At 46.5% G+C, this 17802-nt stretch overlaps 1 protein-coding gene across 1 annotated transcript in view; it reads right to left on the bottom strand.

The window, feature by feature from the left end:
• The window catches only part of LOC116825956 (guanylate-binding protein 3-like), a 197430-nt gene that overhangs the window by 48058 nt on the left and 131570 nt on the right, over nucleotides 1-17802 (bottom strand). The window contains exons 9-10 of the mRNA XM_075071154.1: nucleotides 11725-12002; nucleotides 5311-5523 (exon numbers count right to left, since the gene is read on the bottom strand). Of these exons, the coding sequence (XP_074927255.1) occupies nucleotides 5311-5523; nucleotides 11725-12002 (491 nt within the window). The remainder of the gene's footprint in view (nucleotides 1-5310; nucleotides 5524-11724; nucleotides 12003-17802) is intronic.

The following is a 17802-nucleotide window of genomic DNA, read 5'->3' as shown; positions in this document are numbered from 1 at the left end:
TGGCCATGCTGTATCACAATATATCATGTCGATCACTTCCCCCCAATCCACAAGGCTTGTTACCCTGTCAAAGAAAGCAACCAGGGTGGCTTGACATGATTTGTTCTTGACAAATCCATGCTGACTGTTACTTATCACCTTATTATCACCTAGATGTTTGCAAATTGATTGCTTAATTATTTGCTCCATTATGTTTCCAGGAACAGAAGTTAAGCTGACTAGTTTGTAATTCCCTGGGTTGTCCTTATTTCCCTTTTTATAGATAGGCACTATAGTTGCCTTTTACCTGTCTTCTGGAATCTCTCCTGTCTTCCATGACTTTTCAAATATAATTGCTAATAGCTCAGATATCTCCTCAGTCAGCTCCTTGAGTATTCTAGGATGCATTTCATCAGGTCCCAGTGATTTGAAGATGCCTAGACTACCTGCTGGGTGCTAAACCCTTGCTGAGCCCCCTAGACTGGGTGGGCACTCAAAGCTACCTGAACCCCGAGAGTGTGTGTGTGCTGGCTGCCTGAGCCCATAATCCCAGGCTACCGCCTGCCCCCTGCTCGACCCTGCCCAAAGGGCTAGAGCCAATTGACTGTGTCAGTTTACTGGCTGCCTGCGCCAGGAGGCTTAGGCTACAGCTGGCTACCAGCCTATTCCTGCTCGAGGGCTAGGGCCCTAGACTGTTAATTGCCGTCAGCCCTACTGTTGGGCTGTGACCTAGAGACTTCACAGGGTGCTGCCCTGCCTAGAGGGTGGGGACAAAGGCCCCAGACTGTTGTTGTGTGTTTGCCTCTGTCGGATAGACCCAGAGCTCTAGAGTGCTTATGGGTCCACCCCACTGGTGCGACCTGAGAACTAAACCCCAACACAATGAGGCAGAGTGGCCGCCCTCTGGACCAGAGAGTGAGGGAGCACTACATGTGGGTTCAAACAAACAAGGAGACTTTTGGGATCAGGGCTTCAGGTGGTGTAAATCAGTAAAGCTCCATTGCAGTGAGTGGAAGCATATTGGCTTACATCAGTTGAGTAAACTATCCTTCAGTGTTTCAAATGTATCAAAAGTGTCATTGAACTTGAACGCCTATGAAACTAGCTAGAAATTCTGCATTGTCTGCAGGCCTATCCAGACAACACTGTCTGATTAGCAGCTACGGAGAGCCCCACTGTCAACGGAGTTTCATGCTGTCATATTAAAAACATTAATGACCAAAACTGCAGGAATCACAATAAAGAGAAGGTGATTCTGCTGCTAAGTGATATTCTCCTAATTAGCATATCAGGCAAAAAGCAGAACCTAGAGCTTTATTATTTTTGGCCAATGTATCTAAAGAAAGGTGAAATATCCCAGCTGCTACATAAGAAATGGTCCTCCAACATGAATATACTCTAAACAGGTAGAATGGTGACTTGAAACTCCCAGGCCAGGCATGCAGAATTATTACATGTATCAAGCAGACCTGCAAAGTTGGTATGAGTGAGTGACTCTGTGTAGCTAGAACAGGAATTCAAGAACTCCCGTTCCCTGGACATACATATACATATACATGCATTTACCTGGTGAGTATAAGAATGTGATAGAAAACATTGTAAATTCTCTCTCCCTCCTTCCTTCCTTCCTTCAGGAAGAATTAGTGTTGCCAATTTAACTATTTTCTTGCTAGATTTAGCAACTTTTTGGTTTCCCTAGCCAGGAAATTAGTGTGAAAACGACAAGCAACAAATCCAGTGGCTTTCACTGCTGATTATAGTGATATTCAGAAAAAGACGTTGCCAATTTGTATAGTCACAAAATCATTCACAAGCAGCTGAATAGTATTACTGAAATCCATTCCATGCTCTTCTTACATCATCAGTGTGGCTCTGCCTCCCACACCCTGCCCACTTCATTACCATCACAGGCTGTGCTACCTCCTATGGAGCAGCAGGAAAGAAAACATTTGGGTAAAAACAAACTTTGTCTGCTCTCTCTGAAGTGCGCCTCGCTTTAGCGAAGTATTTAATTAGCCTCCACAAACTTCTTTTTCTCACCTGCAGGTTATAGTGAATGGAGTGTTGGGGACTATTTTACACCTTGCCATTCACATGTTAATTAATCTCTATCTAACCCTAATTGCAGTTTATTCAAGCACTGCTCAACAGCTCACCCACACAATAAACACTGAGCCTACTTTTATCCATTTTACCCCAGGTTAACACATTGAGGGCCTGGCTACACTGGAGAGTTGCAGTGCTGGTGGTGGCCTTACAGCGCTGCAACTGAATCACCGTCCACACTTGCAAGGCACATACAGTGCTGTATCTCCCTGGCTACAGCGCTGGTTGTACTCCACCTTGACAAGAGGAATAAAGACTATTGTGCTGCTAATGCAGCACTGCCCGGCCAGTGTGGCCACCAAAAGCACTATTATTGGCCTCCAGAAGTATTCGGAGGTATCCCAGAATGCTTGTTCTAGCCATTCTGCTCATCAGTTCGACCTCTACTGCCCTGGTCTCAGGTGACTAAGCATCAGACCCGCCCTTCAAATGTCCCGGGAATTTTAAAAATCCCCTTCCTGTTTGCTCAGCCAGCTGTGGAGTGCAATCAGTCAATCTTTCCAGGTGACCATGCTTCCACACGGCAAACGAGCCCCAGCATGGAGCAATGGCAAGTTGCTGGACCTCATCAGTGTTTGGGGGGAGGAAGTTGTGCAGTCCCAGCTGCACTCCAGCCATAGGAATTATGATACCTATGGGCAGATATCAAGGGCCATGATGGAAAGGGTCATGACTGGGATGCTCTGCAGTGCAGGGTTAAAGTGAAGGAGCTGCAGAGTGCCTACTGCAAAGTCCATGAGGGAAACTGCTGCTCCAGTGCTGCCCCCATGACCTGCCATTTCTACAAAGAGCTGGACGCGATACTTGGGGGTGACCCTACCTCCACTCCAAGGACCACCATGGACATTTCAGAGCGAGGAGAGGAGGAGGAAAGAGGGTGAGGGTTACTGGGGGGAAGACACCTGGAGTCCCTGGAGGCATTTGCGCTAGAGCTTTCTCAAGCAGGAGGAATGGTAACCAGTACAGCAGCTGCTGTGAGACAACAGAGCAATTTGCCGGTAAGCGTTTACTTTCAGGATGAAAATTTTTCGGGAGAGAGGGAGAGTTAGGGCTGCATGCATGCTGCAAGGGTAAGTCATTGATGTGTTTATCATGTAGCGTATCAGCTTTGGTAACTCTCTTCAAAGTTTCGTCAGAGCGTGGGACTGCGGCTTGCACGGTTTTTGGGAAAGCCATGTGGTCCTGTCCAGTCAGGCTAACGTGTCCAGCACGGGCGTTGAGGGGTGGGGGGGGACCATTGCTGCACACAGCAACTGCATAGGGCAGGCGGGAATTGGCATTGCAGTAGAAATGTCTCCCGTCTTCCAGGGATCCCACGCGCGAGATATCTTCCAGGATAAAGCCTGTGGTGGAACTGTTGGATAGTGTTTCGTGTAGGTGAACCTGAGCTGTTTGCTTTCCCCAATCGACACCCAGTAATTGGTATAGTGTGACATTTAATGTGAAAGTGCAAGTCATGAATTAAGGATAAATAATAAGAATTTAGTTTATTAAACTGGGCCATCAGTTGTAGAACTGAGAGGGAGAAGGACCTCAGTAGTATTTTTGACAGAATGGACTATATAGCTCCCATGTGATATGCCTAAGCAATGCAGGTTTCTAGATGCATCGGGAGTATTTCGGCAAAGATAGAGGAGTACCGTAACAGCACTGGTGAGACCTCATGGATATTGTGATGCATTCTGGGTCTATCCAGTTTAAAGGATGAATTCAAACTGCTTTTGTTTAAGCGAGGGCTACTAGATGATCTGAGGATAGAAAACCTGTCTTATGACAAGAGATCTAAGAGTCTTTGGCTTGTTTACTAACCAAAAGAGGCTGAGGGGGATTAATGCTTATAATATTCAAGGGATAATATTAGGGAGGGAGAGGAATATTAAAGAAGACAAGTGGATGACAAGAAAATGGCTATAATGACACTAGGAAGTTTAGACTTGAAATTAAATGAGGTTTCTAACATTAGAGGGAGTGAAGTTCTGGAACGCTTCCAAGGGATAGTGGGGGCAAAACAACCAGCTCGACTAGCGTGATAAGTTTATGGAATGGATGGCTGATGATGGGATAGCTTAATTTTGGCAATTGATCTTTGATTATCAGCAGGTAAGTATGCCCAGTGGTCTGTGATGGGATGTTAGATCGGTTGGGATTTGAGTTACTGCAGATAATTCTTTCCTGAGTGCTGGCTGGTGAGTCTTGCCCACATGCTCAGGGTTTAACTGATCGCCGTATTTGGGGTCGGGAAGGAATTTTCCTCCAGGGCAGATTGGCAGAAGCCCTGGAGATTTTTTGCCTTCCCCTACAGCATGGGGCATGGGTGACCTGCTGAAAGATTCTCTGCAGCTTGAGGTCTTCAAATCACAATTTGAGGACTTCAATTGCTCAGACACAGGTTAGGGGTTTGTTACAGGAGTGGGTGGGTGAGATTCTGTGGCCTGCGTTGTGCAGGAGGTCAGACTATACGATCATAATGGTCCCTTCTGACCTTGAAGTCTATGAGTCTATGAGACATACCCTTAAAAACTATGGCTATGTCTACACTACACAGCTTTTAGCAACACAGCTGTGTGGCTACAGCCATGCTGCTAAAAGTCACGCAGTGTAGTTGCTGTTTGTCAGCTCTCCTGCTGACAAAAAACCACCACCATCAAAGGGTGGGGTTAGCTTTGTTGGCAGGAGAGCACTCCTGCCAACAAAGCGCTGTTCATACCAGTGCTCGTCGTCGGCAAAATTTTGTCTTTTGAGGGTGTGTTTTTTAACACCTCTGAAAGACAAAACTTTTGTCGCTCAATTGCCAGTGTAGACAAATCCTATGACAAACACTAGTTAGAATGCAATTCACAGTCTAAAAACATTTTCAGTGATTATAGAATTTCTATATACACTAATGCTTTATTTCAGTATTATGTTCATAACAAAAATTGACCACCCCGTGTGTGCGTGCATATAGTTCTCTGTTGAAATCTGTGGACATTTTGTTTAGTGACATTTTTGACACATTTGGAGTGCTTAAATAGTAACACCTAGTGACTTTTCAGGGTTTCGCTGATGACTTGCTTCTATGTGGAGTTGGCAACACTCAACCAGGCATCTAACGTGCAGTGTATGCACACGGCCAGATATGATGCTCTTTCATAGGCACAGTTTGTGGACTGTTCATGAGCACAGAAAAGCCAAAGTGCTCCAGCTGTCCCCCAAATAACTCTGCTGGCCCTGCTGATCACTCACCATGACTCCTTTCTTGGGTGTCCTCTGGAAACTCTCCAACACTTGTTTCTGGTCTTTCATGTACAGCTCATGCCCACCAGGCTGCATGTAAACCCCATCTCTGAGCTTTTTCTCCATGTCAGCTGACAGCTGGACGAGCAGGGTCTGGCAGATCTCTTGGGAAGTGTTTTTGTTCTTGCTCAGCACAGTCGCGTAATGTTCATTTATCTTAGTCTGGAAAATGACATGGGAGAGATCAGTGTGAGTGGATGACTGGATTTCTGCCCTCTCACCTTCCCTTTCCAGCATACTAGTGCTGGTGGGTTTAGGAGACATGTTGCCCTCTTCTGACGTGGAAACCAAAGGCTCAGTGTCTGACAATGTGGCCAGGACGGTGTATTAGGTGGAGCTGCTCTACATTTTTTTGTTTATTTATTGGTTAAAAAATAGCTTTTACAAAAAGGAACTTTTCACGACAACATCCTGCTAATGCCCAAAATGTTCATTTTGATTTTCAATGGCAGTTAGGTGCTTAACTTGCTTTGGAATTTTTGAAAACCCCACCAAGACCTTATCTGCCTCTTTGGGCACCCATAACTTTGAAAATCTGGCCTTTTGTCCCTTGGTAAAACTCAGCCAGAGTCACAACTGTGTACTGGTGCATGTAGGCTGAGATTCCTTATGGAGATGCTGGTTTTCAGTTTGCAATTTCTCATGTGAGCTACTATCCTTGTCTTATATCTGGGATACATGTATGTTCAGAATTCTTGTGGGGGCACCAAGATCTTTTACAGAACAATAAGACCTGGTATTTAGACAACTAGACTAGCCCCCTGTCCCTCTGGGTTTCCTTAGGAGCTGCTGACTGGCATTGCTTTGCTCCCCATACATCTGGGATGGAAGCAGAGTGAGCCGTGGGTGGAGGATTCCTGTGGGGACATGGAAATCAGGAAAACAGACAAAGGGAGAAAGTTTCTTATAAGATTGGCTGTGAGGGGAAATTGCCTGTGTCAAAAAGGCCCAAGAATTTGCTTCTGAAAAGCTAGTGCCACAGTTACCCTCTCCCAGGCCCTCTGTACATAGCAGGCCTCAGATGGAGGCTACCAGAAGGTGCAGTCCTGTCTGTTGCTATTAAGGGAGGAGGACAGGAGATCGGCCACCTCTAGCTTAGGGGGCAGGGTTACTTACTAGGGAAAGAGTTGCAGGGATCCTTGAACATCAGCCCCAGAGAGTGAAGGTGATGGACCAGACTTAAAGAGTAAAAGATCACATTGTCTGACCCGCAAATGTCTATAGGAGAAGAATATTTCCCTGACAGAAACTTTCCTGGAGAGGGCTGATAATACAAGCTCCTAGGGACAGGAATTGTCCCTTTGTTCTGTGTTTATACAGTATTTAGACCAGTGGGCTCTGGGTCAGTGACTGGGATGCCCAGGTACTACTGTAATATACCCAATAAATAGCCATACTAATGTACAGCACCTAGCACAGAGGGGTCCTGGTCTGTGCCTGAGGCTCCTGGGTGCTACAGCAAAGCAGATACATAAATAATTAAATAAAACAAAATAAAGTATTGCTGCTAATGAGATCAATTAAAAAAAACTAGCAAGAGGCCAAAAAAAAAACAAAAAACCCAACAACCTACAATGGCTAAGGTAAAAGATGTGGCACAAAATTGGAAGTCAAATCCCAGTGCTAGAAAATAGAAAGGAGTATAAGCTCTGACAAGGGAAGTGTAAAAGTATAATTCGGTAGGCCAAGAAAGAATTTGAATAACTAGCTAAGGACACAAAAATTAACAGATTTTTTCCACTCATTAGGCCCATATTTGGAGGGGTCTCTGAGCAGCAGGGGCTGAGAGGTTATTCAGAGAAATAGGTGTGAGGGCAGGAATGCTGGCAGACTCTGAGCAGTGTCAAGAGTAAAAGTTGGAGTCGGAGCAGGGGGTAAGGAATGTGGTGGGGTCTTGGAGCAGTGCAAGGAAGAATGAGGTGCAAGGGAAGGCCTCAGAGCTGTTTGTACAGAATGTGGCACTGTGTCCTGGAAAGCAGTGACTCTGAACATGGGCTCCCATAGCGATTTTGTGTCAAAAGAGCTACATCCGTGGATGTGTGAACAGGAGTAAGGAGGTGATTTTACCTCTGCATACAGTGTTGGTGAGACTGAGGGCTGGTCTACACTAGGGGAGGGGATCGATCTAAGATACGCAACTTTAGCTATGTGAATAACGTAGCTGAAGTTGCGTATCTTAGATCAATTTACCTCGGATTCTCACGGCGTGGGATCCATGTTCGCGGCTCCCCCTGTCGACTCCGCTACCGCTGTTCGCGTTGGTGGAGTTCCAGAGTTGACAGGAGCGCATTCAGGGATCGATATATCGTGTCTAGATGAGACGCAATATATCGATCCCCAAGAAATCAATTGCTACCCGCCGATACGGCGGGTAGTGAAGATATAGCCTGATACTGGAATACTGATATCCAGGAGATTGTTAAACTGATGAGAGTTTAAATGAGAGCCACAAAAATGATTGGAGGGCTGGAAAAATATATTGTTGTGAGGGACTTAAGGAGTTTGATTTGTTTAGATTATTTTTAAAAAAAGAATGAAAGGTGACTTGATAGACGTGTATAAGCATCTTCACAGGGAGAAAATACCCAATACCAAAGGGCTCTTTAGCAGAGAAAAGCAGAACAAGAACCAGTGGCTTGGAGTTAAACCACACAAATTCAAGTTATAACTAAGGCTATGTCGACATTACAGCTTATGTCAGTATAACTTATGTTGCTCAGGGGTGTGAATAAACTATCCCCCGAGCAACATAAGTTACACTGACATAAGCGCTGGCATGGACAGTGCTATGTCAGCAGGAGAGCTTCTCCCACCAACACGGCTGCTGCTGCTTGTGAAGGTGGTTTTATTATGCTGACAGGAGAGCTTGACACAGAGGATCTCCATCAGCTGCACTGCATCGGTGCAGTGGAGCTCCTACAGCACTGTATGTTTAAACATGCCCTAAGGCACAGTGTGTTAACAACGAGGGTGATTAACCACTGGAACAAACTACCCAGGAACTCCTGGATGGATTCTCCATCTCTTGATGACTTGAAATCAAGCCTGGATCCCTTTCAGGTACCCACACAATATACGTGTCTACTGGGAAATCATATCGAGTACCTTTGCGGTTCCAAATTCCTTTTGAATTGGACGTCTGTGGTACCTGATCATTTTAGCAATCTATTATCTCTATTATCTGCATTCAAAAAATCTCACAGATATAACAACGACATACTCCTAGAAAATAATACTAAACGACACACTTAATGCCTTTTAGACCGGCACACATGGTAATCTTCCTTGTGTAAAAGCAGATCTCATTGTCAGGTTATGAAAGTCCTCACAACCCCAACCCCATAGTAATGTGGTTATTTGGGAACCGAAATATCCATTCTTGTGAAAAATTTGTTTTGGTGGTGTGTTTATATAGAACCTTTATCCTCATGCCTCTACTCAAGACTGATCCTCAACCGTGCCCCAAGCATAGCTTCTTTCACCCTATCGTGAGAACATATATACAATGGACATCTCACAAAATAGAGAATCCCTGTTCTATGGATCAAGACCGGAACAATAACCACAAGTGCAGGTTTGATGCATGAAATTAAAGGCATCAAAAAAGGCAGGAACTGTTAGGGAAAATAATCCCCCCCTCCTCCCCATTATCTAGCCCTGGCGCTTTGATCAAAAATAATTTAGAGCTTTAACTTAGCTTGTTGACTGATAAGGCATGCTAGATGAGATGTAGTCAGGCCTCAAAGAGAACTAGATTTGATAAAGTGAACCAGAGAATCTGTTTGATAACAGCACCCTGGCTGCGAGACTACAAAAAATGTAAAACGATCAAACGCAGACCTGACTAGCAATAGACTATAACAGAAAAATAGGATAAATGTGTGAGAGTTTGCTTGCTAAACCAGGCAAATATGTATCCATAGGGTAATATAGTCATGTTTGCAGCATAGCAATTTTGTTTCTGAAAATAAGGCTGTATCTATGTGTGACGTTTTGCGGTTTTAACCTTTATAAGCTCAGTAACATTTGTAACAGGCAGGTCAGCTTAACCCTTGCTAGGGCATACGCTGGCCTCCGCTTGTGCACAAGTGTATAATCAATAAAGGTGCCTCAGGCTGTCTGATCAAATCACAGAGGTGGTCATCTTTTCCCCGACATTACTTTTATCAAACACTGCTGAACTCAGTAAAGGGATAACCTGAAATTCTCCAGCCTGATGTTATGTGAGATGTCAGACTAGATGATCTAATGGTCCTTTCTGACCTTGGAATCTATGAATGATGAGCTGGGCAGTGGGAAACATTGGGGTATTTTTTCTCTGTCCCCCCTGAACTCCCACATCCGTGCCATCCAGGTCTGTCCCCCCACTAAAAGTGTCTGCACTGACTCTATTTCACTCCCTGCATTCTCCGAGCATTCTCTCGCCAACTCTTCATAAGGGGGAAGGGCTGTACTGGACAGGCAGAGAGACTCAAGGTGATGGAGGGGCAGGGAAGGAACTAACATTAATTAATATATAGCGAGTGAATGGGAATACACATTGGAGAAGCTGTGGTGAAAGAGGTGATTTCATGCTTATATGGTGGATGCAGCCAGTCATTAAAGAATACTGGAATGTGATTCATAATCAAATATTTCAAATTATTAAATATTTGGCCAAATGATCCTTTGTTAATCCTCATGCAGCTTCCGAACAGACATGGTCACACTCAAAGAAAAGAAGAATCATTCTCTCATCTGCCAGTAGCTGCTGAGTAGGCTACTGAGACCCTCTCACTAGAGAAAGAAAAATAATCTAAAATGAGAGGAATGGTTCCAAAACAATATGGGAAGAGGAGTTGCTATGGAAAAATGAATGCACAGGTTATTTACCTAGCAAAACAGACAATGGACAAATAGATACTTAGAGATTTGGTTACGATGTATTCGTTACTCAGGCAAAGGGCAGTCATGGGTTAACAGCCATCACACTGCCCAATATTTTTGACTATTAATGTTTGTTAGCAAGCCCTGGTTTGATAAATATGCGTAAAGTCAGTACTTTCACTCAGTTTAATAAAATCCTCAGAAGCAGCCCATCCTGCATGGTTTAAAGAGGCTCTCTCTGTAAATGGTAACACCATACTAAATAGAGATGAAATGATACAGTCATCAGATCATGTTTCTCTAAGACAGTGGTTCTCAAACTTTTGTACTGGTGACCCCTTTAAAATACCAAGCCTATGAATGTGACCCCCCCTTATAAATTAAAAACACTTTTTAATGTATTTAACACCATTATAAATGCTGGATGCAAAGCAGGGTTTGGAGTTGTCATAAACAGATAGTTAAGGGTTAATGTCTCTTTTACCTGTAAAGGGTTAAGAAGCTCAGTAAACCTGGCTGACACCTGACCAGAGGACCAATAGGAGGACAAGATATTTTCAAATCTTGGGAGAAAGGAAGTCTTTAGGTTTGTGCTCTTTGTTTTGGGGGTTGTTGCTCTTGGACTAAGAGGACCAACGTCCGCTCAGCCTCCAAATCTTTCTGAATCAGTCTCTCATGTTCATACTTGTAAGTAATTAGCCAGGGCAAGGCGTTTAGTCTTAGTTTGTTTTCTCAACTTGTAAATGTTCTTCTTTCTTTTTTTTTTTTTTGCTGTAGGATTTACCTCTGCTGCTGTAACTTTGAACGTAAGGCTAGAGGGGTTTCCTGGGGCTATATGATCAATACCTTTAAAGTATTTCCATCCTAATTTTAACAGATAATATTTTGTACCTTTTCTTTAATTAAAAAGCTTTCTTTTTAAAACCTGATTGATTTTCCTTGTTTTAAGATCCAAGGGGATGGGTCTGGACCACCAGGGATTGTGGGGGGAAAAGAGGGGAATGGTATTATTCTCCTTGTTTTAAGATCCAGGGTATGATCTGTTCACCAGGAATTGTGAGCTCTCAAGGTGCCCAGGGGGAAAGTTTGGGGAACAGAGAGTCCCCAGAAAAAAAAAAAAGCCCTAAGTAGAGAAAGGGCTAGATCAACAGGACGTCACTCTCCAGCAGGGGTTTCTGAGCTTTCTCAGCAGTCAGTGTGTGGCCACAATCTTTACTTTCCCATGGAAGGACAAATGCAGCCAGATCAGCATGAGCAAGAGGCTGGGCTGAGCCGCAGCGCCAGGGACTGGGTTTGTGCCTTTTGTATCAGACAGTTCAAGTGCCACCCAAGCATCTGCTCTCGGAGTTGAATACCAATGTCTGGCCTGCTCCCAAAGTCAGCATCCAAACTCCTGATGTCTCCCCTGGGACACAGCTGGGCAGAGGTCACGTAGCCCCAGATGTCAAGCCAGTGGGACGTACAAGGCAGGGGGACATGCAGGACCCAAGCACTTACTGCCAGCTGCTTCTGGTGCTTCTGATCCTCGTCCTTGAAGGATCGCTGCATGTACAGCTGCAGGGCTGCCTTCTTGCAATTCCCATGTATCTCAGACAGCACGGCCACCTCCACCGGGAACACAACCTGTTCCTCCATCTGGCCCATGTAGTAAGCCAGACTCTCCCTGATGGCAACTTCATTCTCCTTGGTGGCCAGCGTGGTCACTGCATCCTCCAGGCAGGGCACCTTCCCGCTGGCGATGGAGTCCATGTAGCTCTGGGCTAACATGCCAAACACTGGGGAAGAGCAAAGCAAGGGGGGGATTCACCAGGAAAATTCAGACAGACTCCAGTGATGGCCAGTGCCCTGCTCTGCGCTGGCCCTGGGGTTCTTCTATTTCTGTTAGTGGAGTAGCTCACACAGGCACATCATTGATAGGAGCTGATGCCATTTACTGCTATTGTTTATCTACAGTGTATAACCCCAAGGGGTGTGCATGGCCCTTCACAGACCCAGAGCTGGGACTGGTCCCTGTCCTCAGGAGATTACAGTCTAAACAAAGTGATATACTCTAAACTGAGGGTGGAAGAAGACGGGGGCATAGCTGAGCAGTGAGGGAAGAGAGTGTGAATGAAATGGGTTTGATGGAGGAGAGGGAGGGCACTCGGCACAAAGAATACATGAAGCAATTCCAGGCATAGGAGGCACCATGTAACAGGCCTGAAGCTGAGAGTGGCTGAAATAGAGAGAACCGGACAGTGTTGGGCCCAGGAGGGAGTGCAGGAGGAGATGAAGGTAGAGAGATAAATGTAGAAGAGGTGCTTCAAAAGCATTAAAGCTTCAGCCAAGGAGCCTGAATATGATGCAGAAAGAAACAGTAAACCAGAGAAGAGAGGGGTAGGGCAGTGACATGGTCAGAGAGGCAGGAGAGGAAGCAGATCTTAGAAGCAGCATTTTGGGCAGCCTGCAGAGGTGGGGGAGAAGGTACACAGCACCAGGTGAGCTGTGAGGGACACATTTAATCAGTGGAGACAGAGGGAGGGGTAGATTTTAAAGAGAATAGAGAGACTCATGGCCTGCTGAGATTCTGCATATATGGACGTTGCTGAAAGAGAGGAGGTGACAGTGGTAGAATGGGTTGTGAGATTTCAAAAAATCATGTGGGACTGGAAGGAACCCTAAGAGGTTATCAAGCCCAGACCCCTGTGGCAAGGCAAGGATAGGTAAACCTAGACCATCCCTGTTCTTAAAAACCTCATAAGAACGGCCAGACTGAGTCAGACCAAAGGTCCATCTAGTCCAGAATCCTGTCTTCTGACAATAGCCTGTGCAGGGTGCCCCAGAGGGAATGAACAGAACAGGGAATCATCAAGTCATCCATCACCTCCAGTGATGGGGATTCCACAACCTCCCTTATAGTTAGCAAAGTTTTCCTAATATCTAACGTAAATCGGCCTTGCTGCAGATTAAGCCAATTACTTCTTGTCCTAGTTCTGTTCCCATCTACTGGGGATGACCGTGAGTCTTCTATTTTACGGCGCCCCCCCCGACCTCCTGAGGGCCGTAGGGCCTCCAGGGTGATGGCAGGAGGCTACTAGTCCGTTTGACTGTACATCCCCGGGGGGGGAGGGATTGCTGCTGTTCACTGCGGCGCATGCGCGTCTTCTACCAGAGCACTGCAGTAGACACAGGGTTGACATTGAAAAAGTCACGTTTTTTTCCCCTTTTCTTTCCAGGCGGGGAGGGCGGTAATTAACGAGCTTATGTACCTGACCAGCTCCGGACATGTGTTGTTGACCCTACGGCCTTGGGCGCTTCAGCCAGATGCATACTTTTTTGGCGACTGCGGGGACTGTGGATGCTGGAGTCCTTCGTAACCCCTCCCTCCCCTCCTGAGCTCATTTGATTCTTTGGCTCATTTTACACTTGTACAGCATGTTGCTGTGGACTTGTTCTGCCATGGGATTTTTTTCATGCTTTGGCATTTCGTCTTCTTGTAACGGAGCTCTGATAGAACGATTTGTCTCCCTACCGTTAGTCATGCAGTACTCCGGGGTTCTCTTGGAAGCTCTTTTTGGATTTGGGACTGCATCGCACCCGTGCTGCTCAGGCTCACGCTGGGCAAGGAATGAATTCAGAGGTTCGCAGGGCTTTCCTGTTCTACCTGGCCTGCTGCATTGAGTTCAGATTTGCTGTCACAGAGCAGGTTCAACATGGTGCACTGTGGAGATACGCCCGGCGGCCAATACCGTCGTTTGCAGGGCCACACTAACCCTATCCGATTGGTACTACCAATTCAGCGTACTTCTCTCGTCGGGAAGGTACCGCAAACCGGTTTAAAGCTTAATATATCGATATTAAGGGCTGGTTCGTGTGGTCGGCTGCGCGTTAATCAGTTTACGCTGCTGAAATTGGTTTACAACGGCATGTGTAGCGTTCAGCCCGAGAGACAGTCCCTTCCCAGCTGAGATCAGGGGCCCGTGTTGTGTCTAGCGTTCAACAGATAGCGACCCTTGCAACTACAGAGCTCACATTTTTATGTCAGTTTCCAATAGGATATCGGGCACACAATGGGTGTTGTGCGGTGCGGTGGAGATGGGGACGGTAGTAGTGAATCGTTAGCGTTGCTCCGTAACAATCATACATCACAACGAGTCTGGTGACCCTTATTAGCTCACAGACTATTGGGCATGCGCTTTCGTGGGTGATCCACTTGTCAGATGCTTTCTGTCTGAGTTGGTCCTACTGAAGTGTTACCTCCGATGGTTCACTCATCTGTTTAAATTATCATTTGTGCGTTTACCGGTGTTTTGTAGTTCTGGGTCAAGTGCTTCGACCTCACAGGCGGAGCTCGCGTGACTTGGAAAGGGAGGACATTAGAGACAGTCCAGGACAGCACAAAATGACAAAGTTACATCGGCTTCATAGGAACGGTTATCCAAATTGGGCAGTTTAGTTTAGAAAAGAATTATTATCCGGTCCTCCTCAGTCTTCCTCCTATGTTAGGCCTGTTGATAAGAGGATGTGATCAGCTGTTTCTCATGGCATGAAGTCGGCGACAAGAAGTAATGGATTCTCTGCGCAAGGCCGATTTCGTTCGATATTAGGGAAAACTTTGGCTACTTAGGGGGTGCTGGAATTCCCTCACTGGAGGTGTGGTGACTTTGATGCTTCCCTGTCTGTTCCTTTCCTCTTGGGGCACCTGCACAGGCTATTGTAGAGACGGATTCATGGACTAGATGGACCTTTGGTCTACGACTCGTACTGGCCGTTTCTTATGACGGTTTTTACAACGGGATGGGTCTAGGTCTCTACTATCCTTGCCTTGCCACAGGGGTCTGGCTGATAACCTCTTTGGGTTACCTTCCAGTCCACATGATTTTTTTGAAAATCTCACAACCATTCTACCCTGTCCCTCTCTCTTTTCGCAACGTCCATACTATTGCAGATCTCAGAGGCCATGAGGTCTCTCTTTTCTCTTAAATCTACCCTTCTCTTCTCACTTGATTTAAATTGTTGTCCTCACGTCCCTTGGTGCTGCTGTACTTTTCCCCCACCTCTGAGGCGCCAATGCTGTTTGATCTGTTCCTCTCTGCTCTTGCTTGTCTGCCGTACCCTCTTTTCTCTGGTTTACTGTTTCTTTCTTGCATTATGTTCAGGCTCCTTGGCTGGGCTTTTGCTTTTTGGCCTCTTCTCATTTATCTCTCTCTTCATTCTCCTCTGCACTCCCTCTGGGCCCCACACTGTCCGGTTCTCTCTATTTCAGCCACCTTCGCTTCAGGCCTGTTCCTGGTTGCCTCCTTGCCTGGAATTGCTTCTGTTTCTTTGTGCTCGAGTGCCCTCCCTCTCCTCCTCAAACCCTTTCATCACCTCTTTCCTCCCTGTCCAGCTATGCCCCGTCTTCTTCCCCTCCGTTTAGACGTATACACTTTGTTTAGACTGTAATTCCTGGCGGGCACCGGTCCCCGCTTCCTCGGGGGTTGTGAGGGCCAGGCACACCCCTTGGTTTACACTGTAGATACAATAGCGTAAATGCTCAGTCCTTCAATGATGTGCTGTGTGAGCTATCCCCACTACGAAGTAGAGACCCGGGCCAGCGCGAGCAGGGCTGGGCCATCACTGGAGCTCTGTCTGAATTTTCCTGGTGATCCCCCTTTGCTATGTCTTCCCAGTGTTTGCATGTTAGCCCAGAGCTGCAGGACTCCATCGCCAGCGGAAGGTGCCCTGCCTGGGGCTTTCGCGTGCCGCTGGCCCAGTGAGATGAGTTGCCTCAGTGGAGAGTTGGCTTACTTCATGGGCCAGTGGGGACACGGTCTGTGTTCCGGTGGCGTGCGCCGTGCTGTTAGATACTGGCATTGCTGAGCAGGCAGCCTGCCGCTGTTTCATGCGCGTGCTTCAAGGCAGGGATCGAGCACCGAAGAGTGCCAGTAGTGACTAGCGTCTGCATGTCCCTCTGCTTGTTACGCCACTGGTTTGACATCTGGGGCTACGTTCGACTCTGCCAGCTGATGTCCCAGGGGAGAAGTAAGGAGTCTTGGATTGCTGACTTTGGGCGGCAGAATTGGTATTCAACTCCCGGAGCAGCTGCTGTTGGGGTGGCCCTTGAACTAGTCTGTACGGCCAACCCAGTCCTGCCCGCGCTGCGGCTCAGCCCAGTCTTGCTTGCGCTGACTCTGGCTGATTTGTCCTTCCATGGAAAAAGTAAAGATTCGTCGGCCACGGCACTGACCTGCTGAGAAAGTCAGAAACCTGGACGAGGGTGAGCGTCTGTTAGATCTAGCCTTTCTCCTCACTTCGGGCTTTTTTTTCTAGCGCAAGTCTTCAAGTTTGAATCATTGCATGTCAAACCGATTATTGTGATCACTACAATGAGCCTATGGTATTGCTGCGTGCCGTTGGGTTCTCAACTGGGGATTGCGGCGGACCTCAGGGAAGGGTAATCGCCGGGTTGTTACTGATGAAGATCACACAGCTGTCGGCTCCACCCCTGTCAAGGTTTTTGCTTCCCCACTACTGACTACCCAGGGTCAGACTGTGGGGGACTGCCGCGCTCTGCCGCTATTACTGCTTTAGATCTGGTTATAACCACCACCCAGGCATTTCGTGTGTCGTTGGGGACTCTTGTCCCTCCCAAAAAACTTTCCCCTCCCTGGTCGAGGGCTCACAATTCCTGGTGAACCGTCATACCCCTGGATCTTAAGGAGAAGTAACATTCCCCCTTCTTTTCCCCCCACCAATCCCTGGTGGTCAGACCCATCCTCCTTGGAATCTTACAGGGAAAGAAATCAATCCGGTTTTCTTAAAGAACGCTTTTTTAATAGAGAGGGTTAACTATATTTCTGTTAAAACTTAGGATGGAAATACTTTAAAGGGTTGGTCATATAGCACGCAGGAAACCCCCTAGCCTTTACGTTCAGTGGCCGCCGCTGAGTAGGGGGCGGCGAGCGAAAAAAAAACAAAAAGCACGAAGAATATTTACCAAGTATGAGAAAAGCAACATAAGGACTAACGCCTTGCCTGGCTACATTCCTTACACGGTTATGAAGCATGAGGGACTGATTCAGAAGTTTGGGCGCCGGCGGACGTCTGGTCCCTCTTTCGTCCCAAGAGCGACAACCCAAACAACGGCACAACAAAGCTTCCCTCCCCAAGATTTTGAAGATATCTTGTCCTCTATTGGTCCTCTGCGTTCAGTGATCGCAGGTGTACTGAGCTCTTACCCCTTCTCAGGTAAAGGCATTACTTATCATTGTTTATGGACAACTCCAAACCTGCTTTGCATCGCATTTATAATGGTGTTATACATTAAAAGTGTTTTTCAATTTTAGGGTGGGGGTCACATTCATAGGCTTGGTAATCTTTAAAGGGCGTCACCAGTACAAAGTTTGCGCACCCTGTTTAGAAGCACATGCTCTGGATGCCGTGTTTATTTATCTCTTTTTATGGTGTTACATTTCGGAGCGCCTCTTTACTGCCGTATGGGCTGCTTCTGAGGATTTTATTAACCTGAGTGAATCCGTACTGACTTTACGCATATTTTATCAAACAGGGCTGCTACAACATTCATGTCAATACTTGGGCGTATTCTCCTCTGCA

Source organism: Chelonoidis abingdonii, chromosome 11, assembly GCF_003597395.2.
Source record: "Chelonoidis abingdonii isolate Lonesome George chromosome 11, CheloAbing_2.0, whole genome shotgun sequence".
NCBI lineage: Eukaryota > Metazoa > Chordata > Testudines > Testudinidae > Chelonoidis > Chelonoidis abingdonii.
This window is presented reverse-complemented; position numbering and strand designations above follow the sequence as displayed.